Source organism: Equus caballus, chromosome 14 (genome assembly GCF_041296265.1).
Source record: "Equus caballus isolate H_3958 breed thoroughbred chromosome 14, TB-T2T, whole genome shotgun sequence".
In the NCBI taxonomy this organism is placed as follows: domain Eukaryota; kingdom Metazoa; phylum Chordata; class Mammalia; order Perissodactyla; family Equidae; genus Equus; species Equus caballus.
In genome coordinates, this window is record NC_091697.1 from 109,385,703 (window position 1) to 109,411,020 (window position 25,318).

Genomic DNA, 25,318 nt, shown 5'->3' on the forward strand with positions numbered 1-25,318 from the left:
CCTCCGTGGGCACAGGTGGCTGGCCTGGAGGTGCCATGGAGGGAGGGTGGTGGATGTGTGGATATTGAGGAAGGGCGGGGGGGCCTCAACACACAAGCCCTGGGCCTGGCCTCTCAGGCACACCTCATGTGATGACCCTGCTGTCCCTCAGTGTGGCACCAGCAAGACGGACCAGGACCAGCGCCTGGACTGCTAGTGGGGAAACCGACAAGGAGGGCCCCACAAGGGCTCTGGAACACACCTGTCCTCAGCCAAGGCGAGCCTGGGAGGGGGAGCGCACAGGAAGGGTCCTCCCTCACTTGGTGGGGCGGGGGGCAGATCCTGGGGGGAATGGGCAGAGAGAGTTCCCCCTGGGGCGCATCAGCGGTTGGCTACACTCCCCAAGTCATGAGCAGGTGGCCACCCCGTTTCAACCTCCCCCCCCCCCTGCCAATCATACCCCTGTGACAGGAGGCGGGCTGCAGGTCAGTGGCACGCCGTGAAATAGTTAAGAGATTTTATTCTAATAGCTATAATTACAGTGCTTGTCGAAATGAAAACTGAAAACAAGTATACAAAACAGTTGATTACTAATCGTGTATTGAAAGCAGTAAGAGGTTCCACGACACCAAATCAACCAGTTCTGAGGTTTCCCCAAGATAAAGTTTAACAGCTCCAGCTTCTTCAGTGTTTATCAAAATACAAAAGAAAAAAGTAGAGGTCGTCGTTTTGATGGCAAATCTGACCCCTGCAGGCTGAGGGAGTGAAAGCACATGTGGACGGGGGCTCCGAGGGGCTGGGGCTCTAGGATGACCGGCCTGCACGTGCTCCCGCTGGTGAGACCCCAGATGCCCTGGCGCACACACGGGGACCATAGGGCTCTTGCTCCGGCCAGAGTGTTACCACCAGAGCGCCCACACCGACCCAAGGGAAGGCCGGGTCCCTCCAAAGGGTTGGTGAGCAGCAGCCGCAGTGCTCAGCCCATCCGTCCCCTGGGCAGCCGTGTCAGCACAAGCACAAACGCTACGGGATGCGGGATGACCCGAGACAGTGAGTCGCAGGGGCCCTATGTGACATGCAGAGTGCATCGTGGCTGGTTCTGCCGGCTCACGTTCTCGGGGGACAGACCACGGGTGGACTGGACCTGGCCATTACTGCAGAAACCCCACCAGGCACGTCTCTCCTCTGTGTGCTCATGTTCTCCTTGTATTTGTAACTATTTTAAAAAATGCACTGAGTTTGGGTTAAAAACCAACCACCAAAGTGGATCTCAACACAGATCTAAAGCCCAGAGGAGGAGCGTCGGGCTCGTCTGACACAGCGACTCCTGGAGGCCCCCTGTGCCTAAAGTCCCTTCTCAGTACTGAACAGTGGGTTGATTCTCTTTTTACAATAAAAAAAGCTGAGTAATATTGCATAGGAGTACCAGAAACTGCCTCGTCGGAAACAAGAACTATTTACATTAAATAACCCGGCTGCAGGCTGCGTCTGCACATTTACAGCATGGTGAAGCACACTGTGACCGACCGTGGAGACAGCTCCGGGCACTCACACCACAGGGGCACGTTGCCACATGAGAGTAAAGCGAGGGCAGAAGGAGGGAGTGAGGGGGGGAGAGGAGTGCGGCTCACTTCTGGTTCCGGAGCTGATTGGACAGCCAGTCCAGTCCCTCATACAGCCCGTCCCCACTGGTGGCACAGGTAGCCTGAATGTACCAGTTCCTGTGGCGCAGAGAATGCAGGCCCAGCTTGTCTGTGATCTCGGCCGCATTCATGGCGTTGGGGAGGTCCTGGTGGGAGGGGTGCACAGCAGTTGTGGGTCAGTGGGACATGCGGACTCCTCCTCATTCAACCTGTGACCCCTCAGACCCCCAAGTCCCCTATGGTTGGTCACCAGCCCAATGTGCGCCCACCACCAGCACATGGAGTGGCTTGGTCACGCATGTGTGCATGCATGCATACCTGCTTGTTAGCGAACACGAGCAGGACAGCGTCCCTGAGCTCGTCCTCCGCCAGCATCCTCATGAGCTCCTCGCGGGCCTCGTTCACACGTTCTCTGTCATTGCTGTCAACCACAAAGATGAGACCTGCAGGGCAGCAGGCATTAGTGCAGGCGCCGAGGACAGCCCTGCCCTCTCCCACAGGCCACAGGCCCACCCTCACCTTGTGTGTTCTGGAAGTAGTGGCGCCACAGAGGCCGGATCTTGTCCTGGCCGCCCACGTCCCACACAGTGAAGCTGATGTTCTTGTACTCCACGGTCTCCACATTGAAGCCTGCAGGAGCATGGCCAAGGTGAGCCCCCCTGCCCTGGAGCTGCCCAACAGCCCCCAGCAGCCCAGCCTCTCACCTATGGTGGGGATGGTGGTCACGATCTCACCCAGCTTCAGTTTATACAGGATGGTGGTCTTCCCCGCAGCGTCCAGGCCCACCATGAGGATGCGCATTTCCTTCTTGCCAAAAAGGCCCTTGAAGAGATTCGCAAAGATATTCCCCATGCTGCAGACGGTGGGAGCAACACTGGCCAGAGAAACCTGCAGAGACAGGGAGTCCGGGGTCTCTTTCTGTGCTCCCCAGAGCCGGCACCACAGGAGCAACTCGGAAACCACCCAGCCTTGTACTCCCACCCACGGACAGACTGATGGACAGACACCCTGCTACCTCCTCCTGAAAGCTCACAGGGCAGGAGCTGACGAAATTCCAGTTCCTGGCAACAGAAAGCGTCTTGAACTCCCACATAACCCTTAGAAGGGAGAGTCTGGGAATCTTAGGAACAGGACTGACTGGAATTTGAGACAGCTGCTGCCATCTCAGGAAGTGTTGCCCAAGGCCACACTGCAACCTGCCCCTAAGTCCCACTCAAGTTTCCGCTGTGGGGCACAATGAGAGACACTCGGGAAGAAGGGCTGTTTACCCTGCGACAGCTGTGGCTTTCAGATACATGCCAGATCCTCCACAGTCTAACAAAGAGCTTTCCAAGGGGCCAGAAACAACCACCCCAAGGACTGACTGTGTCTCCCAACTGCCCCCCAAGTCCAGTGGAACACGGCCCAAACTCAAGATGCCTAATGCATGGGGAGCTAGGGACCCCCGTCCCGGCCCAGCACAGGCCCAGGCTGACTTGACTAACATGCTGAGAGCTCAGTGCTTACCCTGCAGGCAGGACTGGGACTGAGAACCCAGGCTTGCAGGCAGCACACCAGGCATTAACTCCCAAGTGAGCCCACAGCAATGGCCCCAGGAGAACCTGTCTGGGTGCTTTCCTGCCAGCTGTGCTCACTGCCATCCCTCCCAGAGAGGGGCAGGCCCGCACGGCCTTACGTGAGAACACACACACCAGGTCCAGGCTGCACTCTCACCCCAAGCTCCCCTCATTCAGCAGAAACGCAGACACCACTGAGCTGGCTGGACCCAAGGTCGGAGCCTGGCCCCAGACCAGCAGGGAGGGACAAGCAAACACAGCCGCGAGAGTGGGGCTCGTGGAGGGGTCTCCTCTCCCAGATGGCCCCCAGGGCACTGGAGCTGCCCAGGCCTGGCCCCTGCAAGCTCCAACACTTCCACTCCTCAACTCTTTTATTTCCAGTCAAGGCCTTAGGGAAAAACAGTCACTTTCTCAAATGCTGATTGTTAGGAATCTGGATTTTTAGCACCTAAGGTGAAGCCAAGTAGCCAGGGGTGGGCAGCCTTCAAAGAGAGAGCTCTGTGTGGGTGTTGGAAGAAAACTGAGCCACAGAGCACGTGCTCCAAGCAGGTAGGAGGAGAGCGCGGGCACCTGCCCCTCAGAGAGGGTGCTGGCAGGAGCCACTGTCCAAGCCAGGAAGGAGCCTGGCCCTGCGCACCTGCCTGCAGAAGTAACTGCGACCTCTCGTCTGTGGACTTTGGACGGTCACTGCTGGGATCAGAGGCCAGTCCCTGGAAGATGCCGATATGGGCCCAGCGCAGGCACGCCCATACCCCCACCTCGTTGTCTCTGATGAGGGGCTCAGGTGGAGTTGCCAGGTCTCCACTGTTAAGTTACTTTCCACCCTAGTCGTCAATGAGCACTGGGTGACTACATGTGCATCCCATTCCTCATCAAACTTCTGCCCTCTAGCTTCATCCTGACACTTCCTGGCTGAATTACCACCATGGCGACTTGTCCAATGCTGATTTCCTACAGGTCACTCTTTGTAGCTGTTGGTCAGCATTCTACCGTAAGGATGGGCGCAAGCTCACGCATCCCTCTTTCACTCAGTGGGTCAGAACCAGCCACCCCACTGCAAATCAGATGCTCCAATGGCCCACATGTGCCCAGTGGAGCCCCTTCCTGCTGGGTTCAGTGTCCTTTTGGCACGTTTTTATTCTTTCTGGTTTTGAACAATATTACCTATCCAAAAAATTAAATGTTAAAACTTTAAAAGATCTTTACTATAATGTGTCCTTTTCTGCAGACAGCCTATTTTCCTAAATATAGAGGATGAAAAATTATGGAACACAGAATGGACTGAACACTCACATTTATCTCAGTACACTCCTGAAATCACTACCAAGAAAAAAACAAAAGTGATGCCTAACCCCCAAGGACAGAAAAAAGGGGGAGACAAATCCAGAAGCTAATGCAGCGTTGGCAGGGTCTGACAGCATGCCAGTCCTCAGCCCTGCAGGAGAGGGAAGGGACCTTCTTGGAGCACTTGAACCAGGGGCTCTGACTCCGCTCCCAGCACCCAGTGCTAGAAACAGAGGGATGCAGAGACGTCGACAGGGAGGCATGCTACCTTGCAAACCAATGACCTACGGATTCTCACATCTGGAGGCCCACAAACAGCTATGCCCCCTGTCCCTTTAGGAAGCCCATGATGGGAGAGACCAAAACCCAAGGAATTTGGAAGGAAGCAAAACAGAGACTATTTAAAAGGAACAAACAATAAGAAACAAACAAAACCCCCAACCCACACAAAGCCCCCACGTCAACAAGGTGGAGATCTGGCACCCACAAAACAAGAACAGGGCATTAGCACACAGGAAACAGAGGGCAGACCTGACAGCCAAATCCAACTTCTTACCTTGGGTATAGGGGCAACTTTTGAGATACAACACCAAAGACAAGATCTATGAAAGAAAGAATTGATAAGATGGACTTGATTAAAATTAACAACTTCTACTCTGGCAAAGATATTGTTAAGAGAATGAGAAGACAAGTCACAGACTGGGAAAAAATATTTGCAAGACACACATCTGATAAAGGACTTTTATCCAAAATATACAAAGACCACTTACAACTCAACAAGTTTGAACTAAATTTAAAAGTTAAAAAATGAGCCAAGACCTTGACATCTCACCAAACAAAATACAGATGGCAAATAAGCATATGAGAAGATGCTCCACATCACATGTCAGCAGGGAAATGCAAATGTAACGACAGGCTACCACCACACACATACCAGAATGACCAAAAACACCAGCCAGTGCTGGTGAGGGCGCAGAGCAACAGGAACTCTCCTTCACTGCTGCTGGAACACAAAATGCTGCAACTACTTTGGAAGACAGGTCGGCAGTTTTTACAAAACTAAACATATTCTTACCATATACTCCAGCAAGCATGCCCCTTAGCATTTACCCAAAGGAGCTGAAAACTTACGTCCACACAAAAACCTGCACACGGATGTTTACAGCAGCTTTATTCATAACTGCCAAAACTTGGAAGCCACCGAGGGGTCCTTCAGGGGGCGAATGGATAAGAGAGTGAACTGTGCTGCAGCCCGACAATGGAAGATTCTTCAGCGCTGTACAGAAATGAGCTGTGAGCCCATGAAAAGACACGGAGGAAGCTGAAGTGCACAGGACTCCATGAAAGAGGCCCGTCTGCAATGGCTCCACACTGCACGATTTCAAGCATGTGGCGCTCTGGGAACGGCAACCAGGGAGACCGTGCAAGACCCTTTCAGTGATGTCAGGGGCTGAGGGAGGGAGGGATGAATGGCGGAGCACAGAGGACTTTCCGGACAGTGAAACCACTCTGTGTGATACTGCGATGGTGGATCCAGGTCACTGTGCATTTGTTCAAACCCACAGAAGGCACCACACCCAGCGTGACCCCTGATGTGCACCATGGACTTGGGACAATGACGTGCCCATATCAGTTCATCAACTGTAACAAATGTACCTCTCTGGTGGGGATGTGGATAAAGGGGGCGGCTGTGTGTACGTGAGAAATCTCTGCTCCTTCCCCCAATTATGCTGTGCACCTGAAACTGCTCCAAAAAGTAATGTCTTTTTTTTTTTAAAGAAAAAGACAAAAGTTCGGGGCCGGCCCTGTGGCCAAGTGGTTAAGTTTGCGCGCTCTGCTGCAGGCAGCCCAGTGTTTCGTCAGTTCGAATCCTGGGCGCGGACATGGCACCGCTCATTGAGTCACGCTGAGGTGGCATCCCACATGCCACAACTAGAAGGACCCACAACGAAGAATATACAACTATGTACCGGGGGCTTTGGGGAGAAAAAGGAAAAAACTAAAATCTTTAATTAAAAAAAAAAAAGACAAAAGTTCTTTTAAAAAAATCAACATGTGACTAATAGAAGCTCCAAAAACAAAAAACACGGAAAATTATGGGGAAGAAATTCTTAAATGTTCCAGAATGGGAGAAGGGAAATCTCCAGACTGAAGAAGCCTGAGTACAAACACAACGAGTGAAAGAGACCCACTTGGAGAACACGGGGTCAAAACACTCCCAAGGGGCCCAAGATGAGGTGCAGGCAGGGCTTCCACCTGTAGTCCTACGCCAGCCCAAGTACGGACAAAGTGAGGTTAGAAACGCAACACCTCATGCATGCCTTCCTCGCAAGGCTGCCACAGGGGAGGGGAGCCCCCAAGGGCATGGGGGACACAGGCAGGCCTGCACAGCAGCCAGCCCAGGCTGGAGCTCCAGGAAAAGGGGACACATTACCTACAGGGTTTAAAACTTGGGGTCTGACAGTTCTAGGGTAATTGGGAGAAAAAATGGCAAGTACATAGAAAAATCCAAGGAGGAAAACAAACCCAAAAATGTCATTGTAAGATTTCCTGTGGGAAAACATACGCCAGTCACTACTTGGCTCAGCAGCAAACAATATTTTACTCAGTCCCGATACTGTTATGGTTATCGCTGGGTATCGGGGAGCTGAGCCCAGAACTGGTGGTGTCCAGGGCCAACACTCACGGTCCAAAGCCAACAAACCCATTTAGAAATCCAGAGCTAACAGTGAGGTGGTGACAGGACTGTCCATGGTAGGCAAGATGGAGGGCTGCTATTTATACTCTTTTTAGTGTTAAAGCATCTTGTCATACAAATCGACACAGAAACCTGGGCACTAACGGGTGAAAACATGTGTACCCTCCCCAACCCTACGGGGCAGACAGACACAGGTAAACTGGGCCCTGTGGCAGGCCAGGCCCTGGGTGTCGGCCTCAGCAAGCAGTGGGCCATGGCACTGAGCAACCCATGAGTCTCCTCCTTGAGACCCACCCTTGTCAGTCCCCAAAGCCCAGCTTGTTCACCTGTGATGTCCCTGGCCCACCTCTGCAGGCTGCCAAGCCCTGATTACCAATGTGGTCCAGTCCTCACCACGCGGTTTTTCAAGAGATCTGGGCCAGCCCTGTGGCTAAGTTTGTGCGCTCCACTTCAGTGGCCCAGGGTTTCGCTGGTTAGGATCCTGGCATGGACATGGCACCACTCGTCAGGCCATGCTGAGGCAGCATCCCACATACCACAACCAGAGGCACTCACAACGAGAATATACAACTATGTACTGGGGGGCTTTGGGGAGAAGAAGAAGAAGAAAAAAAAAAGACTGGCAACAGATGTTAGCTCAGGTGCCAATCTTTAAAAAAGAAAAGAGCGATCTAAGTCCTGGAGCCCCAAGGGGGAAGGGGCCACATGCTCGTGGCAGAACCAGGACTGAGATAAGCATGAAGTCCTGGGTTTATGACACAGCCACACACAGCACTTGGTCTCTCCCCGCTACAAGCACTGGCCCTGCACCTGGACCAGGGACCCTGGCGGCTCTGGCCCGTCCCCTCAGCGTCCACTGCTGTCAGAGGTCCGGACTCAACACAACAGCTGTCACACCAAAAATGCTCCACAGAGACCACTGGAGTCATGCCATCGCCTCCAGGCACGGGTTCTAACCTGCAGGACGCCCAGCCCAGGCCCTATTCCACCCTTTCCTCCATCAGAATCTCTTGTACTCAAGTCAAAACCAGTTTTTCAGGTTCATCATAATGATCCTGCAATGATCCTGCGTGTTAGGGAGCAGTGAAGACACTGACTTTCTCAGAATACCGCCCCCTTAGGTCTGCACTGGCTCCTGACCAGTCCAGAAGATGCAGACAGAGCAAGAAGGGTGCCTCTTTACAGAGACAGAAAGCTCTGACCAGACACGGCCCATGAGGAACAATTTCTCCCTCTCTCTGGTAGGACCAGAAACAACAGGTGGCTTCTGCACTAAAGCTAAGATCAAGACACACCTTGGTGGGCCACATTCCCGCATGCAAGGATCCACCCAGCTATAGGCCAAGGCCAAGAACGGGCCTCCCTGTGGAAGCCAGCCCGTCCCGTGACTTCACACCGTCCGACTCCCATAAATGAGTCCAATGTGACTGGACTAGCGGAAGAAAAGGAAATGTACTCATGACCTCCACTGTGCCCTCTGCGTCTCCGAACGAGTCCCACAGGTTTCAGGACAAGCAAGGGACAGCCCTCGTCTACATTCAGAGTTGTGTGGCTTGCCTCTGCAGAAAGAAGGTTTGTCACATTTTCTGAAACCATCAGAGCTGGTGCGTTTAACAGAATCTCTGTAACAACATATCTCAAGATGACCCAACCTGTTGGGAATTACCAGGAAGAAGAAACCATCACCTGGAGCACAGCTTGGGAAACGAAAATGTGACCCACGGAGCCAAAAAATGCAGGTTTGGGTTCCACCCTGGGCTGCAGACGCAATGGGAGCTCTGGTCTCCTCTGTAAATGGAGGTTCAGACAGATGAATCCCCTACTCGAATGAAAAGCTGGGTGACAGAGCTTTTTTTCTTCTTGCCTTTTTTAAAGTCAAGTTTATTGAGGTATAAGTTACACATGGTAAAAATGTACAGCTCAATAGCTCATAATCTGTTTTTTTTTTTAAATATTGGCACCTGAGCTAACAACTGGTGCCAATCATCTTTTTTTCCCCCTTTCTTCTCCCCAAAGCCCCCAGTACATAGTTGTACATTCTAGCTGTGAGTGCCTCTGGTTGTGCTATGTGGGATGCCACCTCAGCATGGCCTGATGAATGGTGCCATGTCTGCGTCCAGGATCTGAACCAGCAAAACCCTGGGCCGCCACAGCAGAGGATACGAACTTCAACCATTCGGCCATGGGCCCGGCCCCTTAGAATCTCAGTATTAATACCCAATTTGAGAAGAATTAACAAAGCGAAGATTTCCTGGAGGCAATGACACACATTACAAAACATCCTCCTTGAGCACTTCACTAGGGAGCCGCTGCCTTCTGGCGGTCACACGTGTTTTCATCAATCCCTGCTTTCATCAATCCCTGAGAGCACGGAGGATGTAATTTTACGGGGGTGAGGTGGTCCTCTCCTCTCTTGGGTGATATGAGCGCATGATAAGCTGCTGCAAAATGCTCTTTGCGCATCAACTCAGCACTCCAGCTCATCAGTATGTTGAATCTCAAACCATTACCCTGCCTGTTAGCCCCACATTCCATCTCTATACCTGACGTCATTCTGGAATTGAGTAGAACATCACATCTTGTCACTATTTTATGAAAATTCATGTAAAAGGAAAACTGAACATGCCAACGCTAGTGATAAGCAGATACACCTCACAGGCCTGACACAACTGTGGCAAAGATGAATCAACAACATGATCAAAAGGGAGAGTATTCAGCCTGAGACACGCAGCGGGTCTCATGAAGTTGACTTTCTTTTCTCCCCTCAATTTTACTCAAATATAATTACATATACATCATATTAGTCCCAGGTGTACAAGATAAAGACTTGATATGTGTATATACTGTGAAATGATCACAACAAAAAGTCTAGTTAACATCCATCCCCTCAGTTTCAATTTTCTTCTTGTGATGAGAACATTTAAGATCTACTCTCTTACCAACTTTCAAAGACACAAAACCATACTGTGAACTACAGTTGCCATGCTGTGCATCACATCCCATGACTGATTTATCTTATGACTGAAGTTTGCATCGTTTGACCACCTTCCCCCACCCCGACCCTGAACCTGCAAGAGGAAGGAAAAGAATGAAGGAAAAAACATGCAGACACGTTCCACAACTGCTTCATTCTGGTCTGCATCTAAAGGTGAGTGCCAGTGAGAGGCTGCTTGCTTTTCAGAACAAAACTTTCAGGACACTCTGCAGGAATCAACTAGCTCTAGGGCTGGCCTCTATGCAGAGCTCTCATCCCTGCAAGGAAGGAGGGTGAATCCCAGAAACCCGGAGGCCGGCACCCTAAACATGGAAGGGCCAGTCCTCAACCACATCATCTCTTTGCACCTTGCCTCCTACAGCAAAGGAGGAAGGCGATACCTGTCAGGTCTGATTCTTAGGAGGGGCAACCAGTGAAATTCAATTTAGATCACTCTTTGCCAGCTTAAGATTCAGGATGAAATCCTTAAACCGACAGCTAGAAATGAGCTTCATTTACAAATACAGCTCTTGTCTATAGTAACACGAACGCCCAAGAGCTACTGTCCGTTGTCTAATGGAGCAAGCACACCAACCACAGGGCATGCGTGGAAGAGCGCAACTGCAATTAATCCTCCTCACCACTCACTACAAAAATCAAAGCATTGAAGGGGCCACCCTGATGGCGTGGTGGTTGGGTTCCCACACCCTGCTTCGGCAGCCCAGGGTTCATGGGTTTGGATCCCAGGCGTAGACCTACACACTGCTCATTAAGCCATGCTGTGGCAGGGTCCCATATACCAAATAGAGGAAGAGGGGCAGAGGTGTTAGCTCAGGGACAATCTTCCTCAAGCAAAAAGAGGAAGACTGGCAACAGCTGTTAGCTCAGAGCCAGTACTCCTCACACACACAAAAACCAAAGCATTTAATCAGTGAACATATTTATGTTTTATAGTTCCCCCTTATTCACAGTCTTAAAGTCTTATTGTTTTTTAACATAACTGTCTGTAAGCACTTCACAAAACACACATCTTTCTAAAATCTACAGGGGGGGAGCAAATGACTAGACAGGCTAGCCCAAATGAAAACAGTTCATGTGGGACCACTGAACAGAAATATCACATGGCCTCCAGCTGGAGTGAAACAAGGATGGAGCAGACACACAAGGTGAGGTCTCACTCGGATGCTGTGCCAGGAGCATCTCTCACAGCTCTGCACAGCTGTCCTTGTGGCAGACAATGGCTGCGCCTCCATATTATCTTCTCCCTGATTTGTCCCTGAGCATGAGGCCTTCCAGAATAAACCTACATTCTGGGCTCCCCTGCAGCCATGCAAGCCCATTTGAGTATTCTAGCCTGTGGGATTGGGCGACAGTGACAGAAAGGCTTCCAGGTCTTGCGGGCCTGGTGGGGGTGCCTGGGTCCCCAACCATGGAACAGCCAGCACCCTGAACCCTAATGGGCATCCTGGCAGTAAGGGCACAGTTATCCTGTATCTGACCCCAAATGCAATTAAGCCTGAAGGACTTGGTCCTGGAAAAAAATCAAACACCAAAAACACAAATTTGCATCAATCCAAAACATTAAAATGCACAAGAAATTAAAGTGAAAATGGGAAAACTAAAGTAATTTATGACTAAAATGCAAAGCAGGATTTGAGAAACCCCAGGCAACTTTAAACCACCAGACACCTGAAAAGTGAGCTACCTACCACCAACCCCTTACCAATTTTGCAGGTAGGTCAGTTAGCGGTCCTTGGGAAGTTGATTAGAAATGTATTTCAATCCAACCCTGCAGGAACCAGACGACCTGCAGTTTAGGATCGCTTTGGAGCTCCTCAGCAAGTCGCTGGGGCCAGGCTCTGAGTCCCTTCTCCACACCCAACTCTCCAAGCTATGCCCACCGAGCCCTTCACTCAAGTCTGAAGCCAGGTGCACATGCCCCTTCCACAAGAACTGGCCCTTTTTCCTCTTTCTTCTTGGCACATCCTCGACACACTGTGGGGCTAAGTCGCCACACTCATCTAAGGAGTAGCTGTGCAATGAGAACAGAGGCCCAGCAACACTCAGTGACTCCAAGGGATGGATGACCAAAGGGGAGTGCAGGAGGACACTGCGCGCACTTCATGTCCCCTAAAGGTCACCTGGTTCTTAGAGGCCTCTGGGTCAGGCAGCATCGAGGCCGATCCAGTTACGCTGCAGCCCTCTCAATGCAGCTAGACGCTTCAGCACACAGACACAAGCACATCCACACACCCACAGCTGCTTAAGCCTCCATCCCCAGGATCCTGACAGAGGACGGACACAAGGTCAGGTGTTTCAGTTCCCACAGTAAGAACACAGTGAAGGGACTCAGGATTTTGATTTCTGCTGTGAAGTAAATCTCATTCGTTTTTGTCACTCCTCGTCTTTAATCATGCGGTCACCACAAATGATGTGCTAAATCCTCTGCAGTTTCTGTTCTGATGCGTTCTCAAAGAGGCCACCCGCAGCCACCGTGCAGATGCAGGGCCATCTCCCAGCACAAGGGTGGGGCTCTGGGGGAGCCAGGGTCACTGAGATCCCTCTCCACACCCTCGAGGAAAAGGGAAATGCAACTTCGAGCTGCTTCCTCAAATGTGCACAGAGGCAGTAGGCCCCTGAGGCTTTCTCAGCACAGGGGCTTGGAGAGTGAGGAAGCCGGTCTCCAGAACTTGATTTTTGCCTTTGGTGAACTTTCATGTTGAAAACAAAACAGAAAGAATTAAGCCCATCTCTTTTTCTGAGAGACTGGCTTCCAGTGGACACAGAAAAGGGAAGTAAGTGCAGTGGGGGATGAGAGTCTCTGCTGTTAGATCCCCCCACTTTGGGGCACTCCCCTACCCCCCAGCAGACCTGCCCTTCCTCTGTGACCCCCCTTGTCAGGGTGGCGGGTAGCAGCCAGTGCCAGCTTGCAGCACTCAGCAGGGGACTTGGGACAGCCTCTGCCTCACCCTCCAAGAAACTGGTCTTGCCCTGGGGCCACCATCCTCTTGGGATCTTCTCACGTCCAGCCTAGACGGCCAGCCACAGCAACCTCTCAACCAGCCTCTTCCTACCTCTGGTCACACTTCAGACCCCAGGCAGCCTTGGTGTATGGAGATCTCGTTCACACACCTGCTCATGCTTAAGAGCTCCCAGCAGTCCCTGTCATGCCCCTCAGGTGACCAGAGGTCCAAACCACACTAACCCTCAAATATAAAGGGCCCGCCCTTCCCCACTTCAACGCTGGCAACTTCCTTCCCGTTCCTTACCCCCTAACCCTAGGGACACCCACAATTCCTCTCTCTGTCCCTCTCATCCCCAAACTTGTCTGCTTTACCAGCAAATCCCACCATCTCTCCCTTTCAAAGGTGCATCCCCACCACGACCCACCTTTGCCCTGGCCCTGGCCCCCTTATCTCCCCTCTGGTGTCCCAAAAGCCTGTAGCTTCCACCCTACAAGGTGTTCTCAAGGCCAGGAGAGGAGCCTGTCAGGAAAAGCCAGAAGTAGGACAACAGAAGGATCACCGTGTGCCAAGTCAGGGTCCTTACAAAGGTGAGAGCCGTCACCCCATGGCCTTTCACAGTGCCGCCTCTGCTATCCTGAAGGGAAGCTGGCAGAAAACACAATCAACACACACACTGGACTGCAAGACTGGTGCATACACCAGGCCATGATGTTGCCCCAACTGTGACGTAAGAGGGAAACGAAGGCACTTACTTACAATAAAACACATGCTTGGTACAGGGCACGACCACACCACAAGCCCTGCCTGGTCAGAGAACCAGCTAACGGACACCACTGCCTGCGCACACAGCAGCTCAGACACTCAGGACCCACTGTATCCATGAAGCCATTCTTTTCATTCCTCGAAACAAAACACAACGCTTGGTAAGGTTCTGCAGATAACAAAATACAATCACCCTTGATTTATAAGGTACCTGCATTCCTGGAAAATTCAAAACATCTATTAAAACCAAGCAAAAAAAAAATGCTGTTTCTTATACAAAAAACGGAAGCAGGTTTAAGATATAAACAGATTTTTACCTACCTATGTCAAAGTCATACAGAATGCATTCTTGCACTGCCACTGAATGCCCGTACTGCCTCCCACCTTTGACAGAGCCAAAAATGCTCCCACAAATTCCGGAATACCCCTTCTGGGGGCTAGCCTGTCCAAGGACCACTGGCACAGCCAGCAGGCTTCCCTCCCCCGCTCACTCACCCTGCACCTGGCAGGTCTCCAGAACCACCAAGCACACTCCCACCTTGGGCCGCCACACCTCCTGCTCCCCTGCCTGGGAGCTGCTTCCTGTTTCTCCCACAGATCCACAGGACCTCCCCCAGCACCCCGACATCTGCTCAACCAGCCAGTCCCGCTGCGCCCTCCTGACAGGTCTCCTCGCGGCACTCAGCGCCCACCCCTTTTCCTGTGTCCTCTGGGCCTGCCTTCCCTTCCTGTTTACTGCCCTGGCCCTGCATTTCCACCTGGCCTCACACTCCGCCAGAGTGGCCTCCTCTGCCTGGAAATTGCCTTCCTCCCCACCGCCACCCATCTTCCTCTGCTGCACCCAAGGAAGGACAGGAAAAGAACACTCATCAGGGCCCGTCGGGGTTAAAAAGTAAAAAGGTTAATCACACACGTCTACAAATACACTTTTCCTAAAAATCAGTATACCCAGAGAAACCTATCAAGTCAACAATGAATTTCATGCTGGTTTGAAATTATCTATGAGTGTGGTGCAGTTTGGACACTCCTGACATTCTGTAGAGATCCTGTTAGCCACTTGGGGCAGACGTGTGCATCTCAGCCACGTCCAACACCATGGGGTGCGTGCACATGCTTCCTACACCTGCCCTCAGGTACCTGCACTGGTGACTAAGGACACATTTTCATCCATCTGTCCAGGAACTGGCAAGACCTTGTATCACTTTGACAGAAGCAAAAGGCTAAAAGCTGTAATGAATTTAAGCAAAATTTGACCACCAAAATCAACAAAAGATGTATTTTAAATAAAAATTAATGGATTTGATGTGTTAATCAGGAACTGCACACTCATCTACAAACGACAGGAAACGTCACAGGAAAACATAATTAACAGCAATTTTAAAAGACATCCTTTGTTCTGAATCTTTCGATCAAAATGCTGGCACATCTAACTTTGCCTTCAGTCCTACTCTTTGTGAATGAGTCTAGATAGACCTTTGAAACAATTTTCTTGGCCATCTGTACCTAAGTCAAACTGATAGGATACTCAAAAAACTTCACATTAAACATTTTCAAGACCTTAGAGAACTAGAACCACTAAGTTTCCTCTTTAACTTCCATATTACAGCACTGCAAAAATAATTCGATGTATAACACAAACTGAAAGACATTAGCTCCTTTATGTATGACTAGCCCTTTGAGAACGAATCCTTCTAGCCTGTTAGGATCCCCGAGGAGCAAAACTTATTCAGTTCTGATTAAACACTACTCAATGCTTCCAAAATATGCCATGTGCTCTAACTTCTGAAAAAGTGCCTGGTCGTAACCATGCCCATGCCGTATACTCAGCCCCCTCAGGACCTCGGAGGTGTGCAGAAACGTCTGCCTCCCAGACGGAACCACTCCCAGGTGCTGCATGAAAATCTGCCTGCCTTTCACACTTTTCTCCGTTTCTCCGTCTCTTCCCTTTAGTCAGGACCAGCGAGGAGCCCCACCTCTGCCCCTTCTATTTGCCAAGACAGGCTGCCCTGCTCCTGCTGCCACTGTGTGCAAAACCAGGAAAGAAGCGTCGGTCAGGGATATGGACGTTAGGTCCCTGAAAAAGACAGCCTCCCATCCTTTCCAAGTCACGTAGGGATGCGAGGGTGACAGGACTCTGGGTGAGGGCCTTAGAGACTCTCCTAGGAATAAGGAGTTTCGATGTTTCTGTGTTAAGTTCTGCCACTTTTTTTTCAGCTAATCAGGCCCTGTGATCTGATAATGCCTTCCAGAACAGTGATAGAGCTGTATAGCTGTAACAGGGGTGGTGCAACTACATTTTAAAGAGTTTATAACATCACAGGAGGATGAGAACCCAAGATGAAGAAAATGAACTGAGACGTTACATGCCACCTGGAATCAACCGCCACACTCTCACACTCACACACTCCCAAGCTGTCCTTTACTGGCCAGGAGGAAGGCTTATACCCAACTCACTACTATGTCAAAATCGTATCCAGAAGACCACTTCACACGGTGCTGAGAACACGTCCGCAGGACCATCCACGCCAGTGAGCTGCACACACAGCACAACAGATCAGCTCGTATCTGATTTTAAGATCCCAACCGAGGGAACTTTTTCTAGCTTCCCTCCCAACCACCTGTGACAGGCGTGCCTTGTTTCCTTTCATTCTCCATTCTCCCAGTTCCACGGAGGCTGGAAGGGCAACGAGGAGACTATCGACAGGACAAGGTGCACAGGATGGTCACAAACGGTATGGGCAGCCCAGGCTAGCCGAGGTCTGAACAGCCACCTGCTCAGTAAAGGACACAGCCCTCAAGAAGGCTGCAGAAACACCTGCTGAGCCTGACCTGTGATCAAGAGCAGATTTAAAGTCACATGTCAAGACGACATTTGGTGTGAGAATGGGAAAAAAATTAATTCAACCCTCTCAAACCAAGGTAACTTGCAGAAGGATTTCTTCCCATCAGGTTTCTTTGTATGATCGATTGACTGAAGATCCCCACAGCGGCTGACGGTGCACGCGAACTCCACTCAAGCAAACAGCAAAGTCAAAGTCTACCTTCCTGCAGTTTCCAGCCCGACCGGTCTGGCCTCGGCAGAGGCGGCTTCGCAAGTCTGCGCGTCCGCTTCACATTGTGCAAGACGCAGAGCAAACAGCTAGACCGCAGGGTTTACAGACCAGCTTTGCTTTCTACCTACTTTCTCAACGACGAGGACACAGCACGCGAGCCAGCTCCTATCCAGATCAACTATCTTAAACCTTCTTGGGGTGCAATTCTAAATATCCTTCTCTGAAGACAGCCCTCACGGGAAACCGCACGTTTCTAACGCCAAGGGGACAGGGACTTACTTCCCGCAGGACGATCCTGAAGACAGTGACCCGGTGAGGAGGCGCCCCGGCTCCGCCCGCTGAGAGCGAGACCTCCAGCGGAGGCCGCACGCCCAACAAACCGGCGGTCGGTCGACAAGCACACGCTGAATTTTGGCCCCGGCAGAGAAGCTGCGCATTGCGAGGTCTCAGTCTTGGCTGCTCCGGCGGCCGCTGGAGACTGAGCGAGTCCCTGCCCCAGGCGCTGGGAAAAGCCAGGCAGAGGGCACCGCGCGCCGCGACTCACGCTCCTTCCGAGGCACAGCCCCCGCCGGGACGCAGGACCCGTCGGCCAACCGCCGGCACAACGAAACGCTGGCCCCCGGTGCTGAGGCAAGAGCTAGAGCCGGCCGCTCCGACGCCAGCTCTAGACCGCGGCTTCCCGGGCCGCCCGAAGCCGAAGCGCAGCCTCCGCCACGACTCCTCGTGCCGGCGCACGGGGCCCAGCTCTGAGGCGCCGTCCGAGCTGCCCACCGGCGTCCGCGCTCCACAACAGCTGCGACCTCATCCGCCGGAGCACCGGACCGTGCGACAAGCGAGCGCGAGGCGCCCGGCGGGGAGGCGGCTCGACCCCGGGGCCCGGGCCCCAGCAGCTTAGGCTCGCCGCTCGGGGAGCGCTCCCGTCCAGGCCGCGGGGACTGCGGGCCAGCACGCCACCGGCGCCCCGCTCGGACCCCGGGCCCGGCCCCGCCCGCGCGGCCCCGTCCGCAGAGCAAACAGGAACCGGCCTCAAACCCCGGCCCTCGCGTGACCTTGGCCGCGTCCCGGCCGCAGCCTCAGTTTCCTGGTCCCCGAGCCCCCGAGGCGGGAGGCCCGAGGGGGAGCGGGAAGCGGGGCTTCCGGGGCAGCCCGCGGCCCGGTCGGACTTCCGGCGCAGCCCTGGCCGCTCTGGGCGCGGGCCGCGGCGGGAGCTCTAGGGGCCGGCGGCGCGCCGACCCCGGCCCGGCCTCCCTCGGCCCCCCCCCGGCCTGGCCTCGCCCGGCCCCCGCCCGGGCCCGCCTCCCCGCCCGCGCCCCGCCACCGCGGTGGACAGGGCCCCGCGCAGCCCCGGCCCCGGCGACCCCCTCCCGGCCGCCGCCCGGCCCCGCGCCGCCCTGGCCCCAGGCCCGGCCTCCCCTCGGTCCGCACCGCCCCGCCGCCCCCGCAGTGCGCAGGGCCGCGCGCAGCCCGGCCGTGCCCGCCGGGCCCCAGCCCCCGCTCCGGCCCGGCCCGCCTCACCCTCGGCGGCCGCCGCGCTGCTGCTGCTCCGAGCCAGGCGTTGGTTTCGCTCCCACAAGATGGCGGCTCTGACGGCGGCCACGTCAGTGCCTGCCGCCGCGAGGGACGCTGGGGAACGGGGTGGCCCGCCCGCGGCCCCGCCCACTCTCCGGCGCGGCGCGCACGCGCAGACTCCTGGCGGGGGGGCGGGGCCGGGGGGGCTCGGGGACCGGACGAGGCCACACCCCGGGCCGCGCCACGCCCACCGCTGCGCGTGCGTACCCCTCCCTCGCCCAGGGCGGAGTCCGTCTGCGCCTGCGCCGCGTGCCTCCTCGGCAGAGCGGTGTTGAGCCGGCTCGCCCATCTCGCAGGTGCGGAGACTGAGACCCGTGCGCGAGCGGCGGCCCGTGGTGCCAGCCTCGTCCCTGGCCAGGCGGTCGTCACGAGTCCCGGCAGGGCCACAGAAAGCCTCTCCGGGCGTCAGCCCCCTTGTAGGGTGTTCCGTTGCCACCAGCAGGCGGCCACCGTGGAGAGCGGATCTCAGGGGCGCCCGCCGCGACCCGCGCGGCCCCACGCCCGAGAACCGACCGGGGCGAACAGCCGCAGGTCCCACAGAGAAGTTGTCCAGTAGCGCGTTGCGAGCAGGGAGTCAAAGCCGGGCAGGGGCAACGCTGCCCCGGAGGGGCCGCCGAGCGGGGGCCCAGGTGACGGGAAGGGGGAGCTCCTCCTCTGGAAAGCCTCCCCGGGCTGATCAGAAGGGAGGGGAGGACGCTTGCGGTCCCTGTCCTCCTTCTCCAGGCTCGGGGCCTGGCTGTGTCCCCCACCTGGGATCTGGCTCTGGCCTCCCGGCCCAGCCCGGCCCCTACCTTTCTTCTCCATCTCCCCACCCTCTTGCTACTGCGAGGGGTCCCCCATCAAAATGCTTGAGTGACATTGCGGGGGTGCTCCAGCCCCATGCCCTGCGTGTGGAAGGCGCAGAGCAGGGCCATCACTGCCCCTCCCCCCCCGGAGTTTACCTTCCCCCACTTGGGAAAAGGGGCCACTTCAGGCCAGACAGGTTTGGGGCCCAGGGTAGGACATTAGAGGAAATATTCCCTCCCACCAGAAGCCAAGAAGTGTGGGGCAGTTACCTGGGGAAACTGAGGCCCCGGTGCTCTCTTTACCAGGGGAGCCAGGACCTCCCTTCCTCTCTTTCTTGGGGTCGCTGGGGACAGACTGGGCGAGGCACCTGCCCAGCTTCTGCCAGGAGGGGGCGAGGTGCACCGGGAAGAGGGTCCCACCGCATCTGCAGTGGCCTCTGCTGTCAGGCTGAATCCCCCAGCCCAGATCCTCACCTTCAGCCTGATCTTGGGCAGTGCCTGGCTGGGGTCTGGGATCCAGCTCCTCCACTCTGGGGATCCCTGAGCCCAAGAACCCAGCCAGACACAGGGATGCTGGACCAGACGGGCCCCAGGGAAGGTGGCCAGAGAGATGGAAGGACCAGTGGGAGCAAAGGGGCAGAGGCCAGGGAGTAGGAGATGTTCACACCCTGGGACCCCGCCTGTCAGGCACCTCGTGCAGCTTCTGCGTGCTGCACCTGTGAGGTGGGAGGCATTTGCTCTAGGCTCAGGCTGCACAGAGAGGTTGCAAGCCCACCCAGCATCACAGAGCTAGGAGGGAACCCCTAGAACCCAGCCCCAGCACGCCTGTTGCCAGCACCTTCGCTGTTCCCTCAGCCCTGCCCTGCCCCGGGACATGAGCTTCAGGGCCTCTGAGGGCTGCAACATTATCCTGGACTCATCTAGTGATAAGGAGCTCAATACCTCAGCATCCAGCACCTGGTTGCAGGAAGCCTTATCCCCTAGAAACTTCCCTGGATGGTGGGGTGAGGGGGCTCTCCTGTTCCCCTCGCACCCCTGCCTGCTCCCGGCTCCACTGGGCTGGCCTCTAGAGACGCCTTGAGCCCAAAGGGGACCCGGAGACAGATTTCTGTCCAGACAGGGCCCCGCCCCTCCCTCTGCTCTGTCTGTTCCCTCCTCCTCCAGGCCCACCCCCAAGCCCACCACCCAAGCCCACTGGTTCCTGCTGCAGGAGTGGTTATGGCTGTTCTGTCCGCGTGAGCCCCTCTGCCCACACCTGGGTCCCTGCTCCGCCCAGGGCAGCTGTGCCCTTTGGTCTGAGCCTGGGCTGCAGTCAGGGGCCCCTGGGCCTTGACTCCTGTGGCTCCCCTGGCCAGCAGGGGTAGGCTCGCCCGACTGCATGGTCACTGAGGGGCAGTGTGGGGATGACAGGCTAGTTCCACACGAGAGAGGCCTCTTACCTTGGGGCCTCTGAGCATCCCCATTTCCTCCACATCTGCTCCTGCCTCAGTCTCCTCATCTCATGCTGGCCCCTCCCTTCCCTGCATCCCAATTCTGGCCCCTTACCCAGCCCAGCTCATGGGGCTCCTTCCTGTTCTGGGACAGGCCAGGACATCCTGCACCACAGCCTTGTTCCCTCTGTCCCAGCATGGCGGCCCTCCCCGAAGGCCGGCTCCACGGGGCCAGGACTGTGCCTTGGTTGGTTCTGTCTCGCCCCAGGCCTGGGCGGACAGCAAGCGAGGTGATAACAGGATGCCCCACTCCTTGGGCCTCGCATGGGGATGCTGAAAAGATGCCTTTGCCACAGGGCCCTCTGACTGACGGTGAGCATTGCCTACCGTTCTGGGTGTGGGTGACATTCCCTGCAAACAGCAGTCTGCCCGGCACCTGTGGTGTTGTCAGCATCAGAAGCCTCAGACACTTTCATGTCACGTCAGAGCAGTTAGAGGAGCCGTGAAATACTGTTGTGCTCCAGACTCAACTGAAATACAAGGCTGTCAGCCCGCCCCAGCCTTGTCACCTCCGGTGCGGATAACAGAGGCTGACATGTGACGGTACTGCGTCCCGTGCCCCTGTCTGCGCAGGGCTTCACTTGCACGTCTCCTCACCTTGTGGGGGTGCAGATGGAGTGCGGTCAGCAGGGCACCTGGAGGTGTGTGTCCTGGGACCATCTGACCGCCCTTAGTACCCCTCAGGGTCATCGCTACATCAAGGTGATGGCAACCTGTCATCCTGAAGTCACCTGTCCCAAGGGTCTTGGAGCCTAATGGGGTCTGCTTCTCTTGAAATGGTGCATTATTTATTTTAGGCAGTAGTGAGACCTCGTTCTGAGAAGGGGCCCATGGGCCTCACCGGTCTGTCAGGGTCCCTGGTGCACATACAGCCCCCAACAGTGCTGCTGACGCCTGGCGGGCCTCAGATGCCCCTTCTGCCTGCAGGACCTTGGCAAGCAGTCTGCCTGCAGCACCCCCACAGAGGTTAGGGTGGGATCTCTGGGGTCCCCTGGCTGGCCCCACCCCAGGTGTGTCCGTGGGATTGAACAGCTGATCTGGCCCAGCTACTAGGAAGGGGCCAGATCCAGAAAGATCTAGATCCATGCGGTGGAAGACTGCCTCCTGCCAGCCCTGCCTGTGGAAAGTGGTCAGTTTTTTGCAGTCTTGTCACCTCCCTCTGCCCCAGTCCTCTGGGCGTCCCTCTGCTTGGCCCCTGCCCCGCTTCCCCACAAGCCCAGGTCCCAGAGACCAGTCCTTGCTCACGGTCTGCTGGGGACTGCCTGCCAGTCCTAGACTCCTAGGACCCCCTCTCCCCTGCCAGGGAGGACACGGAGGCCTGAGGACAGGATGGGCATTCAGGTAACCAGAGGGGGCTCCATGACTGGACGTGGCGAGTGGGCAGCCCGGCCCTGGCACCCTCTGGGGCTTTCCTTTTAGACTGAGGCAGGGTTCATGTGAGTGACGTGCACATCTGTTCCAGGTGCAATTCGATGAGCTTTGGGATGGATCCATCCATGCGTGCCCCAGTGAAGCCCACACCCTGGCAAGGACACAGAATTTCCACCCAGGCCAGCACCTTCGCACCTGCTTGCCCTGGTCCCACCAAACATGGACGCTTGGGCTGTTTCCAGTCTGGGCGACAATGACAGAGTTGCAGGGAGCTCAGACTGGGCCTCCCCTGCCTCTGTGGCCCTGCTGTCCACAGGGCAGCACCCTCCTGTCCCTTAATAACCCTGTCGGGGGCAGATGGTCCCACCCCCCCATGCCCCCTGCCCTCTGCCCTTTGCCCTCCCACCTGCAATAGAGCCCCCAGCACTGACCCTACCCCCTCCTCGGGGGCCCAGGGGAGGGTCCCATCTCCTTCCAGGCCAGATGTCTACCTGCTGGGACATTTGGAGGTCTGAAAAAATTCTCCCTCAAATCCTGCAAAGGGACCAGCTGGACCCTCAGCTGGGGCCTGTCTGGGACACTTGCGGTGTGGTCCCTTGGCCACCTGCAGGGCCTGTGTCTGAGCTCAGAGCTCCTGGGGACCAGCCGGCCATGGGCTGCCCCATCAAGGGACAGGGCTGAGGGCTTGCAGCTGCTCTGTCCTGGGGGGTGACACTGGGGCCTGCTCACGTCAGAGCTTTCCGGGAGTGCCCAAGGGCTGGGGGTGCAGCCAGGTCAGCAAAGGGCAGCAGAGAGTGGGGAGCAGCTGCGTATGTGGGGAGCTACTGTTCCTTGTGGCATGTAAGAGGAGGCTAAGTGGACTTTTGACACAGGGGATTGGCATCAGATAAGGCTTGCTCAAGGTGAGCTAGAGCTAAGAGTCCATCATTTCTTGTGTGACAGGAAGTCACATGGGAGAGGTATGTGTGATGAGGACAGTGGAGGGGAGGGGCCCCTTTTGTCCTTGGAGGACAGCTGGGTGTGCCCTGTTTGGGGCAGCTGTGTGGGCCAAGGGGCAGGGATTTTTTCTGGATGAGGCCAGTGGGGCTAGAAGAGGCCCCATGTGGGGATGTGGTGTGGGCAGGCTCAGGGCAGCAGGGCCAGCAGAGATTGAGGGGCCGGAGGAGCCCTGTGACTCGGGGCCTTCCCTGGTGGTCTTTGGTGGTGGCTGGGGAGGGGCTGGAGGCTAGGTCACCAGCAGGAGGAGGCCACCAGAACCAGGCTGACCAAGGCGTGGAGCCACGGCACCAGCCAGGTGGTAAGTGGGGAGGGAGGAAGGGATGGGGCCCCCGGGACTGGGGGCGACATGCAATGTGAGGGGTGCAGCCCCAGGCTCCACCTGGACAAAGCTGTTCTCTTGGGACCCACCCCCAAGTTTGAGGGGGGGGGTGTGCCCCTCTCTTAGGCCTTCTCCCCATCACCAGGTACAGAGGACAGCAGGAGGGAGGGACCCTGCCTGGGCTGGGAGGCATCAAACACACCTGGGGCTCTGGAAACCCCAGGAGAGGGAACGGCTGGTCTTCGTTGTGTGACAAGTTCCAAAAACCTCAGTGGCTTAAAGCAACAGTGCTCATGCCCAGGGTTTGGGGGGTCAGGACCTGGGGCATCTCGGTGACACGGACTGGCCCGAGGTCTCGAGTGGGTGCAGCCATGGCGCAATGTTGTGGAGCTGTGTCCCCCACATTTACATCTGCCCAGAGCCTCAGAATGTGACCTCACATGGAAGTGGGGTCTTGGCTGCTGTCATCAAGGTAAGGATTGAGATGGGATGACCCTGGCTTAGGGCGGGCCCTGAATCCAATGACAGGTGTCTTTATAAGAAAGGAGAGAGAGATTTGAGACAGCGGGACACGGGGACACGCCACGTAGTGACAGAGGCAGAGATTCGGGTGACGCAGTTGCAAGCCCAGGAATGCTAGGGGGACCAGCAGCTGGGAGAAGCAGGAAGGACCCTCCCCTGAAGCCTCTGGAGGGAGCATGGCTAGTCCACACCTTGATCTTGGACCTCTGGCCAAGACGTGGAGAGAACAAATTCCTGTTGTTTTGAGGCCCCCGTTTGGGGTCGTGTGTTCTGGCTGCCCTGGGACCTCGTGCAGGCTTCTTCTCTCCCAGCTGGTGCCCGGGCTAAAACAATGGGGCCCTGGACACCCTTCTCCTCCCTGTGCCTGTCCAGGTGGTGTCTGCACACAGGGGCCTCTGGGCGGTCGACTTCTCGCAAGTGGCTGCCTGGCCTGCCCGGATGAGTGTGTGTCTGCCGCTGGGCGGTTGGTTGAGGCAGTCAGTCGGCTGTGAGGCTTAGGGCCACACAGCGATGACCTCTGCCCATTGCAGCAGCTGTGGCTCTTGGGGTCACACCGGCCCCCTCCTGGGTGCCCCCTGCCTGCACCCCAGCAGGACCAGGGGAAGGACTGATGCGGCCCGTGCTGGCGCTGGAGGATACCCCTCACCCCCTGCCCTCACTCATCGCCCGGGAGCCCCGTGTCTGCAGGAAGCCAGGCATGGAGAATGTTGGCCCTGCAGTGTCGGTTATTGCAAAACTGCCTTGAAGACAGACCGGCAGCTGTGGGGCAGGACTCATGGGCCGCCTGCCATCCCCTCCCCCGGCAAACCCCAGTCCCAGGCCCAGGTGTGGACTGTCCTCAGGGGGTCTGGGCAACATGCTGAGTGGGGTCCGGGGCAGGGGGCTCAGGCACTCCGGGGTTTCTGGGACCCAGCAAGTAGTGCTGTGCAGCTCCCCAAGGAAGCCGAGAGCCTGTGTCCATGGCCTCTGCCCCCGGCCCCTCATCCTGGTTCGCAGGCTTCAGGCACGCCAGCCCCCACAGTTCCTCATGGTGCCTGGGCTCCCGTCCCAGGGCCTTTGCACTGGCTGCCCCTCCCTCCCTCCACCTGTGCTCCCCGCTGCCCCCAAACAGCTCTCCCTGCTTCTCTGTGCCCTCACCTTGCTCTCCTCCATGGCACACCAACACACTCATGCATTTACTTGTTTTGTTGTTTTGTCTGTCCCTCACTGCCCATCAGGGCCTTTTCAGTGGACACAGCACAAATGCTTACTAACTGCTTGCTGATTATTCCAGAGAGGATGGCGAGAGGGCAGGGCAGGCCTCAGGGGGCAGCCAGCAGGGACGGTGGCTCAGAGAGGGGCTGCCCTG

The 25,318-nt window shown here is 55.9% G+C and overlaps 1 protein-coding gene across 3 annotated transcripts; it reads right to left on the reverse strand.

Annotated features, from left to right (window-relative positions):
- Positions 1-482: 482 nt before the first annotated feature.
- ARF1 (ARF GTPase 1) lies at positions 483-18,569 on the reverse strand. Of its 3 annotated transcripts, XM_070233582.1 has the most exons (6): positions 18,431-18,547; positions 5,019-5,064; positions 2,327-2,510; positions 2,142-2,252; positions 1,941-2,065; positions 483-1,768 (listed from the first exon to the last, which is right to left on the reverse strand). In XM_070233582.1, the coding sequence occupies exons 3-6, from the start codon at positions 2,472-2,474 to the stop codon at positions 1,607-1,609; spliced, it is 546 nt and encodes a 181-aa protein (XP_070089683.1). In that variant the 5' UTR covers positions 2,475-2,510; positions 5,019-5,064; positions 18,431-18,547; the 3' UTR covers positions 483-1,606. The 3 variants fall into 3 exon arrangements, with proteins under 3 accessions (XP_070089683.1, XP_023474104.1, XP_023474105.1); XM_023618336.2 differs by lacking the exon at positions 5,019-5,064 and having other exon boundaries at positions 18,431-18,569; XM_023618337.2 differs by lacking the exons at positions 5,019-5,064; positions 18,431-18,547 and adding an exon at positions 17,195-17,907.
- Between the last annotated feature and the right edge of the window lie 6,749 nt (positions 18,570-25,318).

Excerpts from the sequence above, each read along its gene's own strand:
- ARF1 (XM_023618336.2), bottom strand. The coding sequence starts at position 2,474 with ATGGGGAATATCTTTGCGAATCTCTTCAAGGGCCTTTTTGGCAAGAAG. Across the intron at positions 2,253-2,326 it reads GACCACCATCCCCACCATAG|GCTTCAATGTGGAGACCGTG; the intron begins GTGAGAGGCTGG and ends ATGCTCCTGCAG. Across the intron at positions 1,769-1,940 it reads TCGTGTTCGCTAACAAGCAG|GACCTCCCCAACGCCATGAA; the intron begins GTATGCATGCAT and ends CCCTCCCACCAG.